This window comes from Muntiacus reevesi, chromosome 3 (assembly GCF_963930625.1).
Source record: "Muntiacus reevesi chromosome 3, mMunRee1.1, whole genome shotgun sequence".
NCBI lineage: Eukaryota > Metazoa > Chordata > Mammalia > Artiodactyla > Cervidae > Muntiacus > Muntiacus reevesi.
This window is the reverse complement of record NC_089251.1, coordinates 11,644,506-11,664,195: the sequence shown is the minus strand read 5'-3', so window position 1 is coordinate 11,664,195 and position 19,690 is coordinate 11,644,506. Positions and strand designations below refer to the sequence as shown.

General features: G+C 40.1%; 1 protein-coding gene across 8 annotated transcripts in view; it reads right to left on the bottom strand.

Annotated features, from left to right (window-relative positions):
- The window catches only part of DENND1A (DENN domain containing 1A), a 522,551-nt gene that overhangs the window by 229,688 nt on the left and 273,173 nt on the right, over positions 1-19,690 (bottom strand). For all 8 annotated transcript variants that reach the window (XM_065928479.1, XM_065928480.1, XM_065928483.1 and 5 more), the window contains one exon: positions 13,320-13,430. In XM_065928479.1, the coding sequence (XP_065784551.1) occupies positions 13,320-13,430 (111 nt within the window). The remainder of the gene's footprint in view (positions 1-13,319; positions 13,431-19,690) is intronic.

Sequence of the window (19,690 nt, the reverse complement as noted above, 5' to 3'; positions counted from 1 at the left end):
AGTTTTGTCAGATAAATTCAATCTCAGAAAGTAACACTGAATTCAGAAAGATTGAAGCTATGACCAGATATCACAGTGACCACTTACTCATCATTTACTATCTGCCAAACACTGTTCTAAGTGCTTCACATAAACAATTTAACTCATTTAATCTTCACTGTAGCCCTATAAAGTAGGTAGCATTATTGTTCTCATTTATAGAGGAGGAAATTAAGATTCCTAGATGTCAAGGTCTTGGATCTTGTGTGATCTTGTGTAAAGTCACAGTAGTGGCAGAAGTAGGCTATAAACTTAGGGAGACGAGCTCCAGAGTTTGTGCTCTTAGCTCATAGGAAACGGCTTCTGTGATACGACCTGAATTAAATAGACAATTACCGAGTATACACTATGTGTACACACCATGCCCTCAAGCAATTCAAAATAGAGAGAAAAAGATCAAAATGCACACAATCAACTTCAACACAAAAGCATTATGAAAGAGTTGCTATAATAGAGGTTCAAGTGTGCTAGCATATAAAGAAGGAATCTTTAATTCTGCCTGGGGCAAGAATCAGGCCTGCCTGCCAGAGACAGAGAGAGAGAGAGAGGCAGGAGAGCAGAACCTGGAAGGATGAAGACAGGAAGCAGTTAGTCTTCCTCCCTGGGAGTCTGCTCTGGTGGTAATGCTGGGTCAAGTGAACACTGCAGTTTCTTAGGCCACTCCTGCTCTACGCAGTGATGCCTGTGGAGATTTGAACAGGAAATGACAATTTAGTCAATGACTATGTGACTAGTGAGAAGTGGGTGGATATGGAAAATCTCATACGAGTTGCCATGACTATTCTGTTGCTTGGATTCATTCACCATCTACTCTCACCAGTTGTACTAATTAAATCTTCAGAGCTCTTCCAGGATCTCTATCGCCTTCTTTGCTTCAGAAAGTCAATCAGAGTTTATTGCCCTGAAAAGGTAGGATTCAGAGTCAACATTTACTAAATGAGTAGTATATGTCCAGCAATGGGCTACAGGCTTTCATATCTTTCAAAAACCCTGAGGGGAGTATTAACACTACCCTCTTTTTACTGAAAAGATTAAGTTGCCCGGGGCAACATGGCTAGGGAGGATCAAGTTACATAGGAAGAAATTCAACAAAACCATCTTGACTTGAAGCCTGGTGCTCTCTCCTTCCGTGTTGCTGTCCTTTTTCTTGGGAAAAGATAGCAGAAACAGGGCTGTCTGAATCATCTAGCAGGGAAAACACATAGATATCAAGACAGCAGAAGAGAAAAAACATGAATTTTCACAAGGTCTATATGAACTCCTAATGATATAGTCTAACCTCATATCACACTTCATTTGCTCATCAGTGACCATGCTTTCAGCTTGCAGAAATTAAAAAAAATTTTGAGTTCTTGATCTCTGACCACACAGTAGGTGCTCCAATTATGTTAACAAAATCCACAGACGTCTGCCAATGTGAGTGCCATTAGGGCTTTTGCAAGTATATTAAGATGTCAGTGACTTGAACATCACCTATCAGTGTTTTTTGGTAGAGATCTGATTCTTAAAAGAGTCATATAAAAAAGTTATCAATTCTATAATCTAAGGAACATACAATTTATTTCACAAACTGACTACACCACTAAAATAATACACAAGATACTCTGCCAATGTTCTCAATGCGATGGCTGGAAAGAAACATCACCTCCCTGTTTGTACAGATTTATCTAAAATTACCCTAGAGGACTACATCAGCACGCAACAGAACCGAGAGCTTGAATTGCTCTTAGCTCTGTCTTATTCTAGACTGGCCAGTGTCAAAGGTCAAAGCTCTCTCGGAAATGTGCAAATAATTTTTTAGTGCTAATCTGTACTCACAAATGGAGAAGGAAATGGCAACGCACTCCAGTATTCTTGCCTAGAGAATCCTGGGGACGGAGGAGCCTGGTGGGCTGCTGTCCACAGGGTCGCACAGAGTTGGACACGACTGAAGCGACTTAGCATGCATGCATGCATTGGAGAAGGAAATGTCAGCCCACACCAGTGCTCTTGCCTGGAGAATCCCGTGAACAGAGGAGCCTGGTGGGCTGCCGCCTATGGGGTCGCACAGAGTCAGACATGACTGAAGCGACCCAGCAGCAGCAGCAGCAGCAGTACTCATAAATGTCTTCTAAACAAACTTAATCAGCCTTTATTACATAGTCTCAATATGAAAAGGACTCTACTGATGCAAAATAATCAAAGAATAAATACTGTCTTAGAGAACTGATTCTGAATCTGGTTATGTATCAGTAATTTGGCAAACCTTAAAAAAATAGACATTCCACAGTCCCATCTTAGACCTTCTGAATCAGAATGTCTAGAGGTGGTACCCAAGAACTTAAATTTTTATCTATTATTATTTTAATTTATTTAAATTGGAGAATAATTAGTTTACAACATTGTGATGGTTTTAGCCATACATCAACATGAATCAGCCACAGGTATACATTTGTCCCACCCCATCCTGAATCCCCCTCCCACCTCCCTCCTTAGCCTATTCCTCTGGGGTTGTCCCAGAGCACCGGCTTTGAGTGCCTTGCTTCATGCATCAAACTTCCACTGGTCATCTATTTTACACATGGTAATGTACATGTTTCAATGCTATTCTCTCAAATCATCCCATACTCTCCTTCTCCCTCTGAGTCCAAAAGTTTTTGTTCTTTACATCTTTGTCTCCTTTGCTGCCCTGCATGCAGGATCATTGGTGTCGTCTTTCTAAATTCCATATATATATGCGTTAATATATAGAATTTGTCTTTCTTTTCAACTTACTTCACTCTGTATAATAGGCTCCAGGTTGACCCACCTCATTAGAACTGACTTGAATGCATTCCTTTTTGTAGCTGAGAACTTAAATTTGTAATAAGCTCTCTGAGTGATTTCTAACACAACTAACTCAGGGATCAGCATTTGGGAATCACTAACAATCTGAATCCTCTGTTTAGTCCAAAACATGTGCTCAATGTGCAAGAAGGGCAGGAGAGGAAGTAAGAACTAGTAGGGAGACCATGGCTGGTTGAAGTCACAATTTTTAAAGTACTGCAAATTAAACTGTTATTACTCTATATATTATAAAGCTTATACATTCTCTATAACATCAATGTTCTTCATTCTTATAGTCTAACATGAACAAGAGAAAAGAAACTCGCACATAATTAAATGAAGAACATAGTTCAAAAAGCAGCTAAGTGTATTTACATTTAAAGACCAGAGAAAAACCACATAAATAAAACATACCAATCTTTTCTATTTCCTGCCAATGGAAGTTCCTTTCATTTAATTTCTAACAGTTTTTAATATTCTCTGAGCCACAATAAAATTTTATGTGATGGAGATTAGAGAGACTATGCTATTTGAAAGTTTGGCTGCAGAGTCTGTATTTCATGCCACTTCATTACATTTTGTTAAGGATTTCCCTCTTCACCAAAAGGGATTAGTTTTCTTCTCACTTCTTTGAATACTCTTCTTAGGTTGTTAGTGTGAACTAGGTTAATCTCTCTTTTAACATATAAAAGATGAACAAACAAAATGTTCAATTTATTTTATTTTTTTAAATGGAACACTAAATTTAGTCTTAGAATTCTCTGTTTGGTAAGTTTCCAGTTACAAGGTCTTGGCTTCCCTTGAGCACAGTTTGAAACAAAATAATGCAGCTTGTTCCGACGGCTGGAACATGCAGAGTGGAGTGTGCAGGCAGAGAGGCCCTGGCTCTGGGCCAGAATTTCAAACCTTCTAAAACTGCCACTCTCATCTAGGCTCCAAGGGTTGCAGATAAGCGAACAGGATTAGTTCTTTCTAGCCCAGATGAGCTAGAAAAGCTTTATACACATCATTTAGGGACATGGCCCACTCTCCAAGTCAGGGTAGTCATGACCAGGTAGAGCTGATCAGGAAAGAACTAAAGATGAAGCTAAGATCTGAAAAATTCCCTAGTCCACAAACTGACTCTTCTTAGGTCACAGTCCAGGTGGTGCTAAGACAGTGGATGCTGTGAACGGAAGTGGATAGGACAGGACTGGAGCAAGGCTGGGAAGTTACCCATCCCTTCACACCAACACTGAAGTGTCTACTACTAAAGGCCACAACTGAGGGTGCTGCGGGGAAAAAGAAGTATCACCCACCACTCTCCAGGCCATCAAGTCCTGCCCAAGACACATTTTCCGGGACTAATAGGAAGAAATTGACAGGGAGAGATATTGGGCTTTTTTGGGTTTTTTCCTTCTCTACAAGGTGTACTTGGAGAAGGAAATGGCAACCCACTCCAGTATGCTTGCCTGGAAAATTTCATGGACAGGGAGCCTGGTGGGGTTATAGTCCATGGGGTCACAGACTCAGACAAGGCTGAGTGATTAATCGACACAACATACTATTAGAAAAATAGTAATTCTTTTCATAGTTGTGGGTATCACACAAATAATTAGGTGTGGAGGCTCAATTAATTAGGACTTCTGTTGCAATCAGATGATATTATTTCTATAAAGGTCTTATTTTAGACCTACTTGCTATCCACAAGAGTTACCAAAAAACAACCTGAGTTAAACTCAGATACAAAAATCTGGAAGAAAAATGGGGCCTTTTTGCTAGAAGAAATCTCACTGAAGCATTTACATTAGAGAACAAGATGTAGTTAAATCTTCCCTATTTATCATTTATAAAGGAAAACAATCAATATACACTGCACAAAAAGAACAGGAAGTTAACATTTTTCTTACACAGAATATCACAACATTATTGACCGAGAAAGCCTGAAATGAATATTACCTGACTCTGAACTAAACATGGCTGGGTTTGTCTCTATTGACACACAGTCAGTTTTATGAAACATGGCACTCTGGGATGTTCAACAGCTTTTATCTTTCAGATGCCTGATGGGTCTGAGAAGCATCAAGCCTACATCTTTATGAAACAAAATTGAGAAAAATGTGGTTTGTCAAGGTATGGCAGGTCACATCTGGATTTGTCAAGAGAGGGTCATCAAAAAGTTCAGGCTACAGTATTCTTTGCATTTTCCTTCATCAAAAAGATAATAAAAAGTCAGTATTGAGCAAGTAAAAGGCAACAATTAGAAAGTTTTTAAACTCTGAAATTGAAGAGGTCCAAAGGCTTGGATAAAAGAGATGTCTACTCAGCTACCTATCCCCAGAGAAACTGCACAAAACAGATCAGGATGTTGCTGAACCCCTGTGAGGTAAAAGATGACCCTCTCCTTCCCTAAAGAGATCTCCACCATCAATTAGTAAAACTTAGAACTCAGTTAAGAATCAACTGTCTGTTTAAAAGTTTTTAAGTCAAAGTAATGTGTTTATAGCCTGAAAAACAAAACAAAAAGTGTTAAAGACTTATGCTACTGACAAACAGCAGCCCGTCTCATGATATCCCTTATCCTTAATCAAAAGTAATCACATTCAACACAATATTTATATCCTTATTTTTAAAAAGTATTTAATTTAAAATTTTAAACATTAGTATTTGACTTCCCATCATAGATATTAATAATTTATCAAAAACATATACATACACCTTATGCCAGACTATTCTAGGAGTTTTGCAACTATTTTATTTGACATGAGGTCATTGGTGACCAAACAAAAGCTGTTTCAGTGGAGATAGGGGCTAAATCACAACACAAGACAGAGGAGAGAATGAGAGGAGAGGAATTAGACACTAAACAGAAGTAACTCTCTTGAGGAATTTTATTCTAAAAGGAAGAAAAGAAATGGGATAAAAGGGACGTGTTTAAGGATGTTTTGTTTTGAAGTTTGGGAGACACTATACTGTGCTAGTAAGTGCGTAAGACTGTACCAGTAAAGAAAAAAGAAAAAAAAAAATGATGCAGGAGAGAGAAAGCTCAATGCTGGAGGAGTTCCGTAAGGTAACAAGGATGTTGCAGTGTTAGCTTTCCTATGAGGCACTCCTTGGTCATCTATCTAAACTGCCATCCCTGCCATCCCCATCCGATCTCCTCCTCTGCTTTATTGTACTCCCTGTATTGGAGAAGGAAATGGAAACCCACTCCAGTATTCTTGCCTGGAGAATCCCAGGAATGGAGGAGCCTGGTGGGCTGCTGTCCATGGGTTTGCACAGAGTTGGACACGACTGAAGTGACTTAGCATGCAGTACTTAAACTAGTTACTATTCTATATTTTTAACTCACCTCATTTACTGATCTACTCCACTAGAACATAAACTTCCTATGAGGACAGGGACTTTTGCCTATTTTGTTCACTGCTGTATCACCAGTACCTATGACAGTGCCACAGAAACTATTTGCTGAATGAAGTCAGGTGGACAAGCAGAATGGTTGGCCTAGAGAGAATGGACAGTTCGTCCACAACAGAGAAGGTGAGTGGAGGACTAGCTACCACAGGTTGACAGGTGTGGTAGGGGCTGGCGCCACTCTCTCCTGAGCACTTTCATTAGATAAAGATGGAATTTTAGGTAAGAAATATTTTTCCCTTAGAAGTTTAGGCACTGCTTCACTATCTTCTCGTTTCTAGAACTGCCACTGCAAAATCTTGTGCAAGTCTGATTCTTAATGTTTATACAATGACTACTTTGTCTCTATCTCTGTATTGTAAAATTTCATGATAAAAAGGGCTTTTTAACTTTCAAAGAATTCCTGAAGCCAAAACCTCCCTTCCCCTGACACTACATCATAATGACCTATGTGCTTGTCTCTTCTATGACTACCATGTGGCCTTAGGCAAGTTAACCCATGTCTCTGAGTGAATGGGTCATTCTGTAAAATGGGGATAATATTGCTTTTTAAACTTTTTAAGAATTCTGAAATATATATACATATAAAAGCACATATGCCATATAAACAACATTTAAAAGAGAAAAAATTAAGACTCCAAAACCCAGCACATGTTTAGAGTTGGCCAACTACTGCCAAGCCAGGCTTCAGCAATATATGAACCGAGAACTTCCAGATGTTCAGGCTGGTTTTAGAAAAGGCAGAGGAACCAGAGATCAAATTGCCAATATCCACTGGATCATCAAAAAAGCTAGAGAGTTCCAGAAAAACATCTATTTCTGCTTTATTGACTATGCCAAAGCCTTCGACTGTGTGGATTACAATAAACTGTGGAAAATTCTGAAAGAGATGGGAATACCAGACCACCTGACCTGCCTCTTGAGAAACCTGTATGCAGGTCAGGAAGCAACAGTTAGAACTGGACATGGAACAACAGACTGGTTCCAAATAGGAAAAGGAGTACGTCAAGGCTGTATATTGTCACCCTGCTTATTTCACTTACATGCAGAGTACATCATGAGAAACGCTGGGCTGGAAGAAGCACAAGCTGGAATCAAAATTGCCGGGAGAAATATCAATAATCTCAGATATGCAGATGACACAACCCTTATGGCAGAAAGTGAAGAGGAACTAAAAAACCTCTTGATGAAAGTGAAAGAGGAGAGTGAAAAAGTTGGCTTAAAGCTTAACATTCATAAAACTAAGATCATGACATCTGGTCCCATCACTTCATGGGAAATAGATGGGGAGACAGTGGAAACAGTGTCTGACTTTATTTTTGGGGGCTCCAAAATCATTGCAGATGGTGACTGCAGCCATGAAATTAAAAGATGCTTACTCCTCGGAAGGAAAGTTATGACCAACCTAGATAGCATATTAAAAAGCAGGCACATTACTTTGCCAACAAAGGTCCGTCTGGTCAAGGCTATGGTTTCTCCAGTGGTCATGTATGGATGTGAGAGTTGGACTGTGAAGAAAGCTGAGCATCGAAAAATTGATGCTTTTGAACTATGGTGTTGGAGAAGACTCTCGAGAGTCCCTTGGACTGCAAGGAGATCCAACCAGCTCAGCCTGAAGGAGATAAGTCCTGGGTGTTCATTGGAAGAACTGATGCTATAGCTGAAACTCCAATACTTTGGCCACCTCATGCGAAGAGTTGACTCATTAGAAAAGACCCTGATGCTGGGAGGGATTGGGGGCAGGAGGAGAAGGGCGTGACAGAGGATGAGATGGCTGGATGGCATCACTGACTCAATGGGCATGAGTTTGAGTAAACTCTGGGAGTTTGTGATAGACAGGGAGGCCTAGCATGCTGCGATTCATGGGGTCAAAGAGTCAGACACAGCTGAGTGACTGAACTGAACTGAACTACAGTCCAAAGGCTAAGTTTGGTGTGCCTTCTATTTCTGTAAATAAAGCTTCTTACAACAGTCACTCTCACTAGTTTACTGACTGTAAACAACAAGGTCATGCTGTGTGCATGTTAAGTCCCTTCAAGCTGTGTCCAACTCTTTGCGACCCCATGGACTGGAGCCCACTAGGCTTCTCTGTCCACGGGATTCCCCAGGCAAAGATACTGGAGTGGGTTGCCATTTCCTCCTCCAGGGGATCTTCCCGACGCAGGGATCGAACCCATGTCTCTTATGTCTCCTGAATTGGCAGGCGGGTTCTTTACCACTAGCACCACTTGTGAAGCCCTTGAGTCCAGTAATTGCACCAAAGACCATATTTACTAATGGCCCCTTTAAAAAAAGTATGCTGATCCCTAACCAAGCTCAAGACAGAAAACAATATTTCTGATGTCACATGTATGCCTCTTCCCAACTATACTCCTTTCACTCCCTCTAAGGAAACTACTACCTAAATTTTGTATTAATCATTCCCCCTCCTTGTATATGCATCCATATGATCATTTAGTTTTTCTTACTTGAACTTTATATTAATGAAATCATATTCGATATTCTTCTGCAACTTGTTTCTTTTACTCAGAATCCTGTATGAGAGGCCCAATCATATTGATAGTGGAGTTCATCTTCACTTACACAGTATTCTACTGTACAACTATGCAACAATTTATGAGTTCTCTGTTGATGGTCATGGGGGCTGGGTTTATAAAACAAAAAACTATGCTATGAACATGGCTGCACATGTATCCCACTATACATGATCAAAAACAGCATGTAGGTATGTGCACATAGTCCAACCCCCCCCCCCACCTGCCCCACTCCACCCAATTCTGCCCAAGAACGGAACTGCTCAGTTTGGGGCAAATGCAAATACTTCTATACCACATACTCTTCAAAGGGTAGTAGTACATGAAATTCTCTAGTACATCTGCAACATAACACTTGGCTTTATCAGACACCTAATTTTTACAAATCTAGTGTTTCAATCACTGTAGTTTTAATTTGCTTTTCTGCGATTAATGTGGTTGAGCATCTTTCCTTATATTTATTAGCCATTTGTGTTTTTTCTGTGAAATGCCCATTTGTGCTTTTAGCCAACATTTCTATTGATAGATTTGTCTTCTGTTTTTTTTTTGGTGTAGTTTTCATATATTTCAGATATTAATCTTTTATCACTTTTATATATAGCAAATATTTCACCTCAGCTTGTGACTTGTCTTTCCATTCTTTGAATGATATTTTTTAATGACAAAAATTCACAATTTTAATCTTTCTCTTTATACAATGCATAATTTGAATTATTTAACTGAATCCATTTCTACTCCAAGATCACAGATCTACTCCTATTTTGTCTTCTAACAGTTTTAAAATTTTGCCTTGATCCATTTGGAATTCAGTTTTGCATGTTGTATAAGGCATAAATTATCTCCCTTTTCTTTCCTGTGTGGATTATCAGTTATTCCAAAGTCCATCCTTTCCCCCAGATTTTACAATGCCACCTCTGTGGTATATGAAGAACCCACACGCATGTGATCTGTTTCTGCAATCTCTATTCCATTCTACCAGTCTATTTGTGTATCCCTACACCATTACTCCCCAGGTGACAGCTAGTGGTAAAAAAAAAATCCACCTGCCAATGCAGGAGATGCAAGAGACTGGGGTTCAATTCCTGGGTTGGGAAGATCCCCTGGGCAAGGGAATGGTAACTCACTCCAGTATTCTTGCCTACAAAATCCCATGGACAGATGAGTCTGGCGGGCTACAGTCCATGGAGTCACAGAGTTGGACATGATTGAGCATGCACGCAGGCACATGCCATTAGTAGCATCTTAATTACTAGATCTCCATATAAAGTCTTGATATCTGGTAAAGCAAGCTTTGGATGGCTCAGATGGTAAAGAATCCACCTGCAATGAGGGAAACCTGGGTTTAATGCCTGAGTCGGGAAGATCCTTTGGAGGAGGACATGGTTTTCACCCATTCGAGTGGGTTGTCTAGAGATTCTCTTGCCTAGAGAATTCCCAGGGACAGAGGAGCCTGGTGAGCTACAGCCTATGGGGTCCCAAAGAGTTGGACATGAACGAGCAACTAAGCACAAAGCAAGCTTTGCCAACCATTCTTCTTCTTCAAATATGTCTTGGCTCTTCCTTTGGCTTTCCACATTAGTTTAGAATCAGTTTGCCAAGTACTATGTAAAATCCTACCAGGATTTTGAATAGAAATGTATGCAATCTATAATATACATCGTTTTGGAGTGAAATGACACCTTCAATATAATGAGTCTTGCTGTTCATGAATATGGTCATGCTTCTTCTCGACTGAAAATTCATATATCAACATATGAATTTCAACATATCAACATATGCAAAAAGCTAACATTGTGAGTTATAATAATAGATTTTCTAGTATTACCAGGCTTACATTTCTGGAATAAAATCAAGTCAGTTACTATGAATTGTATTTGTTACGTATTTGCTACTGTTTAGATTAAGATTTGGAGAAGGCAATGGCACTCCACCCCAGTACTCTTGCCTGGAAAATCCCATGGACAGAGGAACCTGGTGGGCTGCAGTCCATGAGGTCTTGAAGAGTCGGACACCACTGAGTGACTTCACTTTCACTTTTCACTTTCATGCATTGGAGAAGGAAATGGCAACCCACTCCAGTGTTCTTGCCTGGAGAATCCCAGGGACGGGGGAGCCTGGTGGGATGCCGTCTATTGGGTCGCACAGAGTCAGACACGACTGAAGTGACTTAGCAGTAGCAGCAGATTAAGATTTCTACAGTTGTGTTAATGAGTAAGATTGACTGATAAGGTTTCTTTTTTGTGTGTCTCTTCATGTAGTTAAATGTCAAAATTATACAAGTGTCACAAGAAAAGCTGAGATGTGTTCTTTCTTTTTCCTTGACTCTTAAGAAGTTTGTCTAAGATTAAAATTACCTGTGATAAAACATACTTGCAAAACCATCTGGGCTGAGTGTTTTGAAAAAAAAAAATTTTATATATAGATTAAATTTCTATAAATTAAATGACCTATTCAATTTTTATTAAGAAGAAATAGGAAATTCAATTTTTATATTTCTTAATTCAATTTTGGTAAATTATATTTTTCTGCTCATTTCACCTTAGTTTTTGAATATTGGCATAATATGGGTAACAGAATTTTCTTAATACCTAAAATTTCTGCTGCATCTGCTCATTTTGCTTGCTAATTTACTCCTTTATTTCATTTTAGTTTTGGGAAGGAGCAGAAATAACTGCATGTTTAATCCACTACATTTATCTAAACAGTATCACAAAAAAGATACATTCTTACTTATCTCTAAGACTGAGAAATAACAGAACATACTACAAACTGTTGTGGTGAAAATTAAATGAGTTAATAGATGAAAAGGGCTTAGCACAGTGCCTGGGCACATATTAAGGGCTCAAAAATACTATGATAATATCATAGAGAATTCAATTCCACTGCTATGATGTCCTATTTTGGTTCTACTTAAGTTTAATAGTTCAAAGCAATAGTAACTGGTTATGGACTAGACTCTTTCAAAAAATGTACTCAATCTAATCAGTCTCATAAGGAGGTAATAATTGGCAATATTCTCATTCTGAAACTCAGTCTGGTGTTCAGGCCCTGAGATTATGAACTACATTTACAGTCCAAAATAAAGTGCAAAACAAAGGAAGAGGTCTATTATGGGCTGTTTTCCCTTGAGGGTAAGGGCCATGCTTCTATCACCTATTAGTGCTATAAGCCTAGCACCCAACAGGCAATTAAAAAATTGTGCATACCTGACAAGCAAACAATAGCAAAAAAATAGAGCAGTAAAATTACAATGAAAACCATAAGGAAAACTCTAATGGTCTCACTAGTTTGCATTTATTAGGCGCCTTGAATTCATAGATAAACACATAGGTAAATCAGAGGCCTAGGATTCTACCCACAGGTCCTTCAACAGGGAAATTCCCACAACAAGGTCTTTCTACCCTTTATAACAGTCCATTTCTTTATACAAGTTTTACCTCAAAAATAAAAATACTGTAAACATAATAAATTTTAGTTAACAAACATACTCATTTGGAGGAAGCATAGTGATGTTTGTGATTTACTTTGAAATACATCAAAAAATAAGATGGTTTGAAGAATGGTATGAGGAATGGATAAAAATGCGCCAAAGGAAGCATAGTAATATTAAATGGCAGAATCTAGATGGAATTATGCAGGTGTTCACTGCAAACTGATTTCAATTTTTCTGTTGGAGAATTTCCATAACAGGTACTGGGAAAAATACAAAGTCTTATACTTAGCAAGTTAAAAAACATAAAAAGAATATGAAAAAATCTGTATTATATAGTGAAAATTATTACAATGTAAAAAGAGTTCATCCCAATTTTTAACTCAATAACCCTATAAAACAAATGGAAAAAGACATTAACAAAATGCAAATAGGAAAAAAAAGTACATGAAAAATATTCAGTTACTTCTAACTAAAAAAATTAAAAACAAATCAAACCTGCAATACCATTTTATGCTATTTTGTTAGGAAAATTAAAGCACATGTCCACAAGCACACATACAACTCTGGAAAGGATGCAGAGCAAATGGTACACTCATCCACAACTGGCAACCTCTACAATAAAAAAGCCTGTTTGGGAAGCAATTAGACATCCATAAGGCATAGCACCTATCTGTCCTTTGACTTGGTGGTCCCAACTCTTAGAATATGAACTGTATTAGTCAATGAAGCCAAAAGATGTTCACTGCAGTGTTACCTACTAAAGGATTAAACTATGAACAACCTAAATGGCCTTAAGAGAAGAAAGATTTAGCAAATGATGACACATCAGTATAATGGAATATGATAGAGGCATATAAAAAATGACAATAATGAAAGCTTATATGGAAATATTTAAAGTGTTCATCACACACAAACAGGAAACTATAACTGATTGTGAAGCTACAAGAATAAATAAAATGTGCATTGACACTGTAAAGGGACATGAATAATTAATGGAAATGACATGTTATTATCTGAGAGGATTGTGGCTGATTTCTAAAGTTTTGTTTAATCTTTCTGATACATCTTTCAATTAAAATAAAATGAAAAAGCCCGTTTCAAGACTGTCTACTCACAGTGCTGAGTTTGCTGCAAATGATGAGTATCCGGCGTTCGTAGAGCATACTGGCATACAGATGTAACATGTTGTTTACATCCACAGCCACAAAATATTCTGTCAGATTTCTCTAGGAGAAAGAAGAAGGGGAGGTTTGTGGCTTATTTTGTTTGCTCTTATTAGAAACAGTATCTAACAGAAGCACAAGAAACAAAATAATCAGAAAGCATACTTCCCTCTTCCCCTGTTCTAGTCTTTCTCCCTGGGAGACCAGATCTCAGTCACATGTAAATCACAAAGTGTGAAGTTGGAAGAGAATTTAGAGATGAAGTAGTCTGAGCAACCACACCTCTGAATGGTGATTACAGTTTACAACATGAGGTCACATGCAACACTTTCAGCTCTGAAAGGTGAGCAGGACAAGAAGTCTGCAATCTCACAAATGAGGAAATCAAGGCAAGAGAGAGATACCAAGATCAAAAAACCTCATGACCGGTAAAGACAGGTCTACAGCTCTAACGCCAGGTCCTAGAACTTTCCCAATGCACCATGCCATATGTATAAGCAAAAGAAAGTACCCAGGGACCAAAATGCTTCCGGCACAGAGCCTGTTTCTGTCCAACAGCCCTCCCCCGCCAAGGCTGGGCATGCTCCTCTCCAGTCATCACTGCTGGGGTTCCCCTTCTCCACAGTTTACATTCTCTAAAACGGCTCAGCTGGAAGTAAAGCAATTTTCAAGATCTACAATTTCCAGGTACTTCACTCAAAAGATGGGAAAAACCATTGAAGACAAGCAGCAGCAAGTTGTGACAATGCAGTGTTTTAAACTAGCTTTTGTCTGTAGCCTGGGCTTCATTCCTTTAATTAGTACTATAGATTGGTACTCTGCAGATTTCAGAAAAAAAAAGTAATGTGTTTCATTTCTGCAACCCTTTCTATACCCACCTGACTTTAATAATAGACATGAATATGCTAATTTCTTCAGTGTTACGGGTTTTCAATGCCGTACAATATAATCCTCTGAAAATGAAGGGGGTTGGAGAGGGAAGGAACACCATTGCCAGGGTTGCAGTTTATAATGATGAAAGATCCACAACCCATACATTCAAGTAAACCAGGTGGATTTTATATGCAAAATAGCATAAAGTGCTTTTCAACAATATTATGGGTTGGGAATAAGAATGGGCACTTATCTTATGATTTATGATTGTTTGATTTGAGTACCAGTTTAACTATCGACCTTTGTAAGTAAAGCATGTGTGAATTAATAGGTCCCCATACTGACTACCTACCAAACACCAGGCACTGGACCAGGTACTCTTGGAGGTGTAATTTTAAGCAATCTTCACAAAAATCCAAAGAGGTATTATTCTTTCCAACATATAGATAAACTAAGTCTAGGAGAGAGTCAGTAACTGGTCGAGTCAGGTTTTGGACCACGATGCAACACCATAGCCCATATACTTTCTCTTACATTACATTGTTCCTCTTAAATACTTTTAAACATCCACAATATACAATGCTTTACATATATTATTTCACTCATCTTGAAGCCACTCCTTGAACAAATACCTCTTCTGTGTGTGTGTGTATTCAGACATGCCTGACTCTTTGTGACCCTATGGGCTGTAGCCTGCCAGGCTCCTCTGTCCATGGGATTTCCCAGGCAAGAATACTGGAGTGGGTTGCCATTTCCTCTACCAGGAGATCTTTCTGATCCAGGGATCAAACGCACATCTTATGCAGCTCCTGCACTGGGAGGCGGATTCATTACCACTGAGCCACATGGGAAGTTTTATTATCATCTCTATATACAGGTAGGAAAACAGAGGTACAGAGAAGTAACTTCACCAAGGTCATACAGTAAGTGGATAAGGCATTGTTCAGTCTTGGGTAGGTTTGTCTCTAACTCTATGCTTTTTTCTTTATTGTTGCTGTTGTTCAGTCGCTAAGTTGTGTCCAACTCTTTGTGACCCCATAAACTGCAGCACAGCAGGCCTCTCTGTCCATCACTATCTCCCTGAGTTTCCTCAAATTCAAGCCCATTGTTTTTTTCTTTATATACCACTAAAAACAGTAGATAAAAATCTGTATTTGGAAAGAACAATGCAGGATCAAAGTATGGCCAAAGAAAAAGTGTTTTTGTTTAAAACTGTTATTCTATTTACTGAGTAATCCTTATGTGCCAGACAATAGGTACTTAACCTATGTTCTCTCTAATCTTCTCAACAACCCTCAGAAAGGTGTTATCATCTCCATTTTATAGATGTGAAAACTGAGGCTCGGGAAGGTTAAACAGTCTTCAAATTTCAAAGGTCACCCAGCTAAAAAGGGCCAAGTTTCCAAACCAAGTTTCCTGAACCCCCAAACCCTGGCTCTAACCACCACAGCAATTTGCCTCTTAACAAACTCAAAAAACAAAATAAGCAAACAAGAAAGTCAGTCGGAATTAGTCAACAAGTGTATCTCTTGCCCAGTGGACTGAGGAGTGCTGAGCTAATGAAGTCAGGGTAGGGCTTGTTCTGAAGACAGTGACACGGCAGAGCTATTCTCGCAAACAAAAATACAAGGCCCTCAGCTGAGCATTTCAGTAAAATGCTTAACTGCTGATGAATTACATGAATTTTTCTTTTAGGAGAGGATGGAAGTAAAAAGAAAATAGAAATGAGGAGCTTAAAGAAGGCCAGAAAGCCCATTAGCACTTTTGACAGATCCAAAGATAACTCTGAAGCCACCAAAACGTGGCCTCAAGAGTCTGCCAAGAAGCTTCACGCTGGGTAGAAATATGTTACACAGCTTGCCGTCCAAATAGGGAGACACAGCGTCAGAGACAAATCCTGTGCCTTATTTTGGTGGGAGAAAAAAAAAAAATCACAAGGATACTTTTGTGGATGGGGAAGGGAACATTTCTGAAATAAAAACACCACTTGGTTGAGGCATAACCCCCAGCCCAATCAGGTTCTGAAGGATTCAGGTGCTTGTTCCAAAAACTCTACACAGGTATGTTAAAAATATGTAACATTTAACCAAATTCTCTCTAAACTGTCATGTACTTTTTTTGGTATTTCTCATCCCATCTGTGCTGATTACCAAGATATTTGTGTCTAAACAGAAGCTGTCTTTCTTATCTGCTTCCTCCCTGCCTCTTTCCTTCTGGGACACCACCCGCCTCAGCAGTGGGGAGTGGGTGGGATTGGCGACAGCCCTGGGAACCTCGCTCAGCCCTGGGAGCACCTGTGGGGCAGAGCAGACCTTGGGAACACCTGGAGGGAGCCCTTGCAGTTCCCACCAAGCCTCATCTCAGAAGAAAACCCCTCAGGGAGAGGGGCCCCCTTCCCCCTGCCTTTAAGCATCTGGTGGCTTAAGCTACAGCAGCCCTCAATTTCTCAAACCTGTCATGCTTTTCACACCCCTAGGCCTTTACTTCCGTTGCTTCCTCCACCTAGAATGCTTTTCCCTTCCTTGAGGACACCCATTTACTTTTCAAGACCCAGCTCAAATGTCACCTCCTCCTGAAAGGTTTCCTCAACTCTTCATTTTTCAAGCTGCCCTTTGTGCTTCCATGACAATTTGTCTCTATCTTATAATCACTCAGTTACAAGTATGTTTTTGCCACCAGACTGAGATCCCTTTGGGTAAAATGACGTATCCCATCACCTAGCAGTTTGATGAAAGAGGGAATCGATGAGTGGAGAAAGCCACTGACTGAAGACTACAGCTCATTAGCTCAGGTGTGAGCAGGGTGGTGTAAGAGAAACACGAGGGCTTGGATGGCGTGTTAGAAGAATGCAGCACTTGACTTCATAAAACCTGGGTCTGAATTGGATGACGTGATCAATTACTTGGTAATGATGAAGCGCCCACAGGAGAATTGACATTGGAGACTCACAAAGCCAGGTAAGGTAGCTTTAAAAGGTATCTGAAGCTACACTCATTTAAAATGTAAAGAAACAGGCAGTTTGTTCATCAAGTAACTAGGGCAGGTGGTAAGGAGAACTGTACACAGAGGCCGGGGCACATGTCACAGCCAGGTCAGTCATATTTCTCAGATAGGTAAGAACACAGTCTAGGGAGTGTGAAATAAGAAGAGAAGGCTTCCGTGCTGTGTTGGGACTGCAGCCAGAACATATTGTGAGCTTGTGTTTATAAAATACACAGGTATGCCGCTTTCTCCCAGCACTTGGCGTCTGTGGAATTAAGTCTTCAATCTCCCATTTTTGTCTCCTGTAATTAGCTAGTCAACAAATACCACTGACTCCTACTAAGTGCTTAGTAAACCCTGGGAGTTTACTAAGTCCAGCTGTGACTGCAGAGATTAACTAAACACGATCCCCACTTTCCACGAATGGCATTGGATCCAGAAATCTGGTATGCCAAGAACTGTCAGTTCAGTCACTCAGTCACGTCCGACTCTTTGCAACCCCATGGACTACAGCATGTTGGGCTTAGAACTCTGATGCTGGCTAAATATGCTCCACAGTTGGCTGAGAATGGAAGATTCAACTCTGCCAGATGGATATGGGGTGAAGGCTGGGGAAGACTTGACATAGGAGAAGACACTTGCTCTTGGCCTCCAACAGGGGGTTCACTCAGGGCACAGGGGAGAGGCATGTTCCAGCCAGAGGCAAGAGGGAGAGAGCTGCTCTACGCAGGTCAGTGGAGTGAAGGGCAGGGTGCAGGGCAAGGAATGTGCTGGATTCAGAGCCTGTGGGAGCCTAGACTTTCTCCACAGCTAACAGGGAGCTGCGGAAGGATTAGGACATAAGCATATCTGTGCTGCAGAAGAATCTCCCTAGAGGTCCTGTGGAAGATGTACAGGAGGGGGCAAGCAGCTAACAGGTGCTACTGCCATATTCAGGGATGATTATAACAAGTTATTCAAATAAAAATTTTGCATATGGATGTCACAGATCTCTGTAAACTGGAATCCAGGACTTGATAATGTTTAGACTTGAAAAGGGGGTTGAAAGGATCTGAGACAACCCCCTGATTTCCAGGTTCCTGTGATCCGCCTGACAAGTTTTTTTTTTTTAAAGGGAAAGTCCACTCTTTTGATGAAGAATCAATTATCCTTCTAAAGAACCACCAATCCTGTCAAACATGGTGTCCACCTAGTCTTGGGCCTAATGTCATCATGGCTAAGCCACTTATCAATTATCAGGAAATAACCGCCTCCTTTATTCCTTGATAATTACTCTTCCATGTGACTCACCTTCTAGAAAAGGAAAACCTTGCTTAGAGGGACTGCTTCCCAGTGTCTTTGCTCAAAAGGGCTAAGTTTTCTCAGTGCCAGTATGTTTTTTAGGCTTCAGGAAGAACAGTCCTTTTATATTCATGGAGTTTAAGCATTATTTCAGTTGCATATAGTTATGCACCTCTGAGCATCCTCCTTTATGTCTAGCGTTTATTATATGGGCCCATTCTGTAGGGTTAGGAAGCAGGGACACGAAGTTGACCACTTCCCAGGTTGAATGGGGCTCAGTTCTGAGGAAGGTCTCTGGTTAACAGAGACAGAGCAGCCTGGAAGTTAAGCTTCAAAAGAGGCATGTGCTGCACAAGTTCCTTAGACTCTCCAGGCTTTTCATCTCCACAAAGCAACAGCGGCGAAGGGCCCTTCCAGCTCTAACTCTCTGTGGCTCTAAATTCAGACAAAGAAGAAAGGAAGACACCTGGCAGAACCCATTTCCCCCAGGAGAAGCCCCACAATGGCTGCTGCCTGCTAGCTGTCCCTGCTGGTTGCCGTGCCAATCCAGGTGGCTGGGGACTTCAGGCTCACTGCGATCCACGCCCCGGGTGAGGAAGCAGGTGGGGATGGGTGTGGTGATCAGGGGTGGGGAATGGGGGGTGGGTGCAATGAGCCTCAGGATGGGAGGGGATACAGTGGAGCTTAGAGAAAAAGCGTCTTAGGTTCAGTACCTTAGGGAAATGAGATAATCCCCAAACCAAAGAACAGACTCTAAGCTGGGTACTCCTTGGAGCCTTTGAAACAGATGCTAGTCCGCCCCACGGTCTGTCATTTTATTAGTCTTTGTCACTCTCAGCTTCATACACAGTATAGACGATAAAGACTTACTGTACTATGTCTGGAAGAGACAGTACAAGAGGCTGGCTTTGCCCATGGAACTTATTTCCTGAAACAGCTCCTGCTCAGATTATTTTACCATAATGTAAATCTTTAAAATTCTCAACTTTTAAAAAAGAATTTAGGTTACTTTAGTTGTGTAGGATTCTTAAAAAGGAATTATAAATTTGGATTCTAAAATAATCAGTTTGAGAAAGAATCCCACACACTCACATAAGCAATCAAGTCAGAGAAGTATATTATAGGAAAGTAGAGTTTACCCAGAGGTCAACTTTATCCCTCTGTGTGAATGGAAAATCCATTAGAAT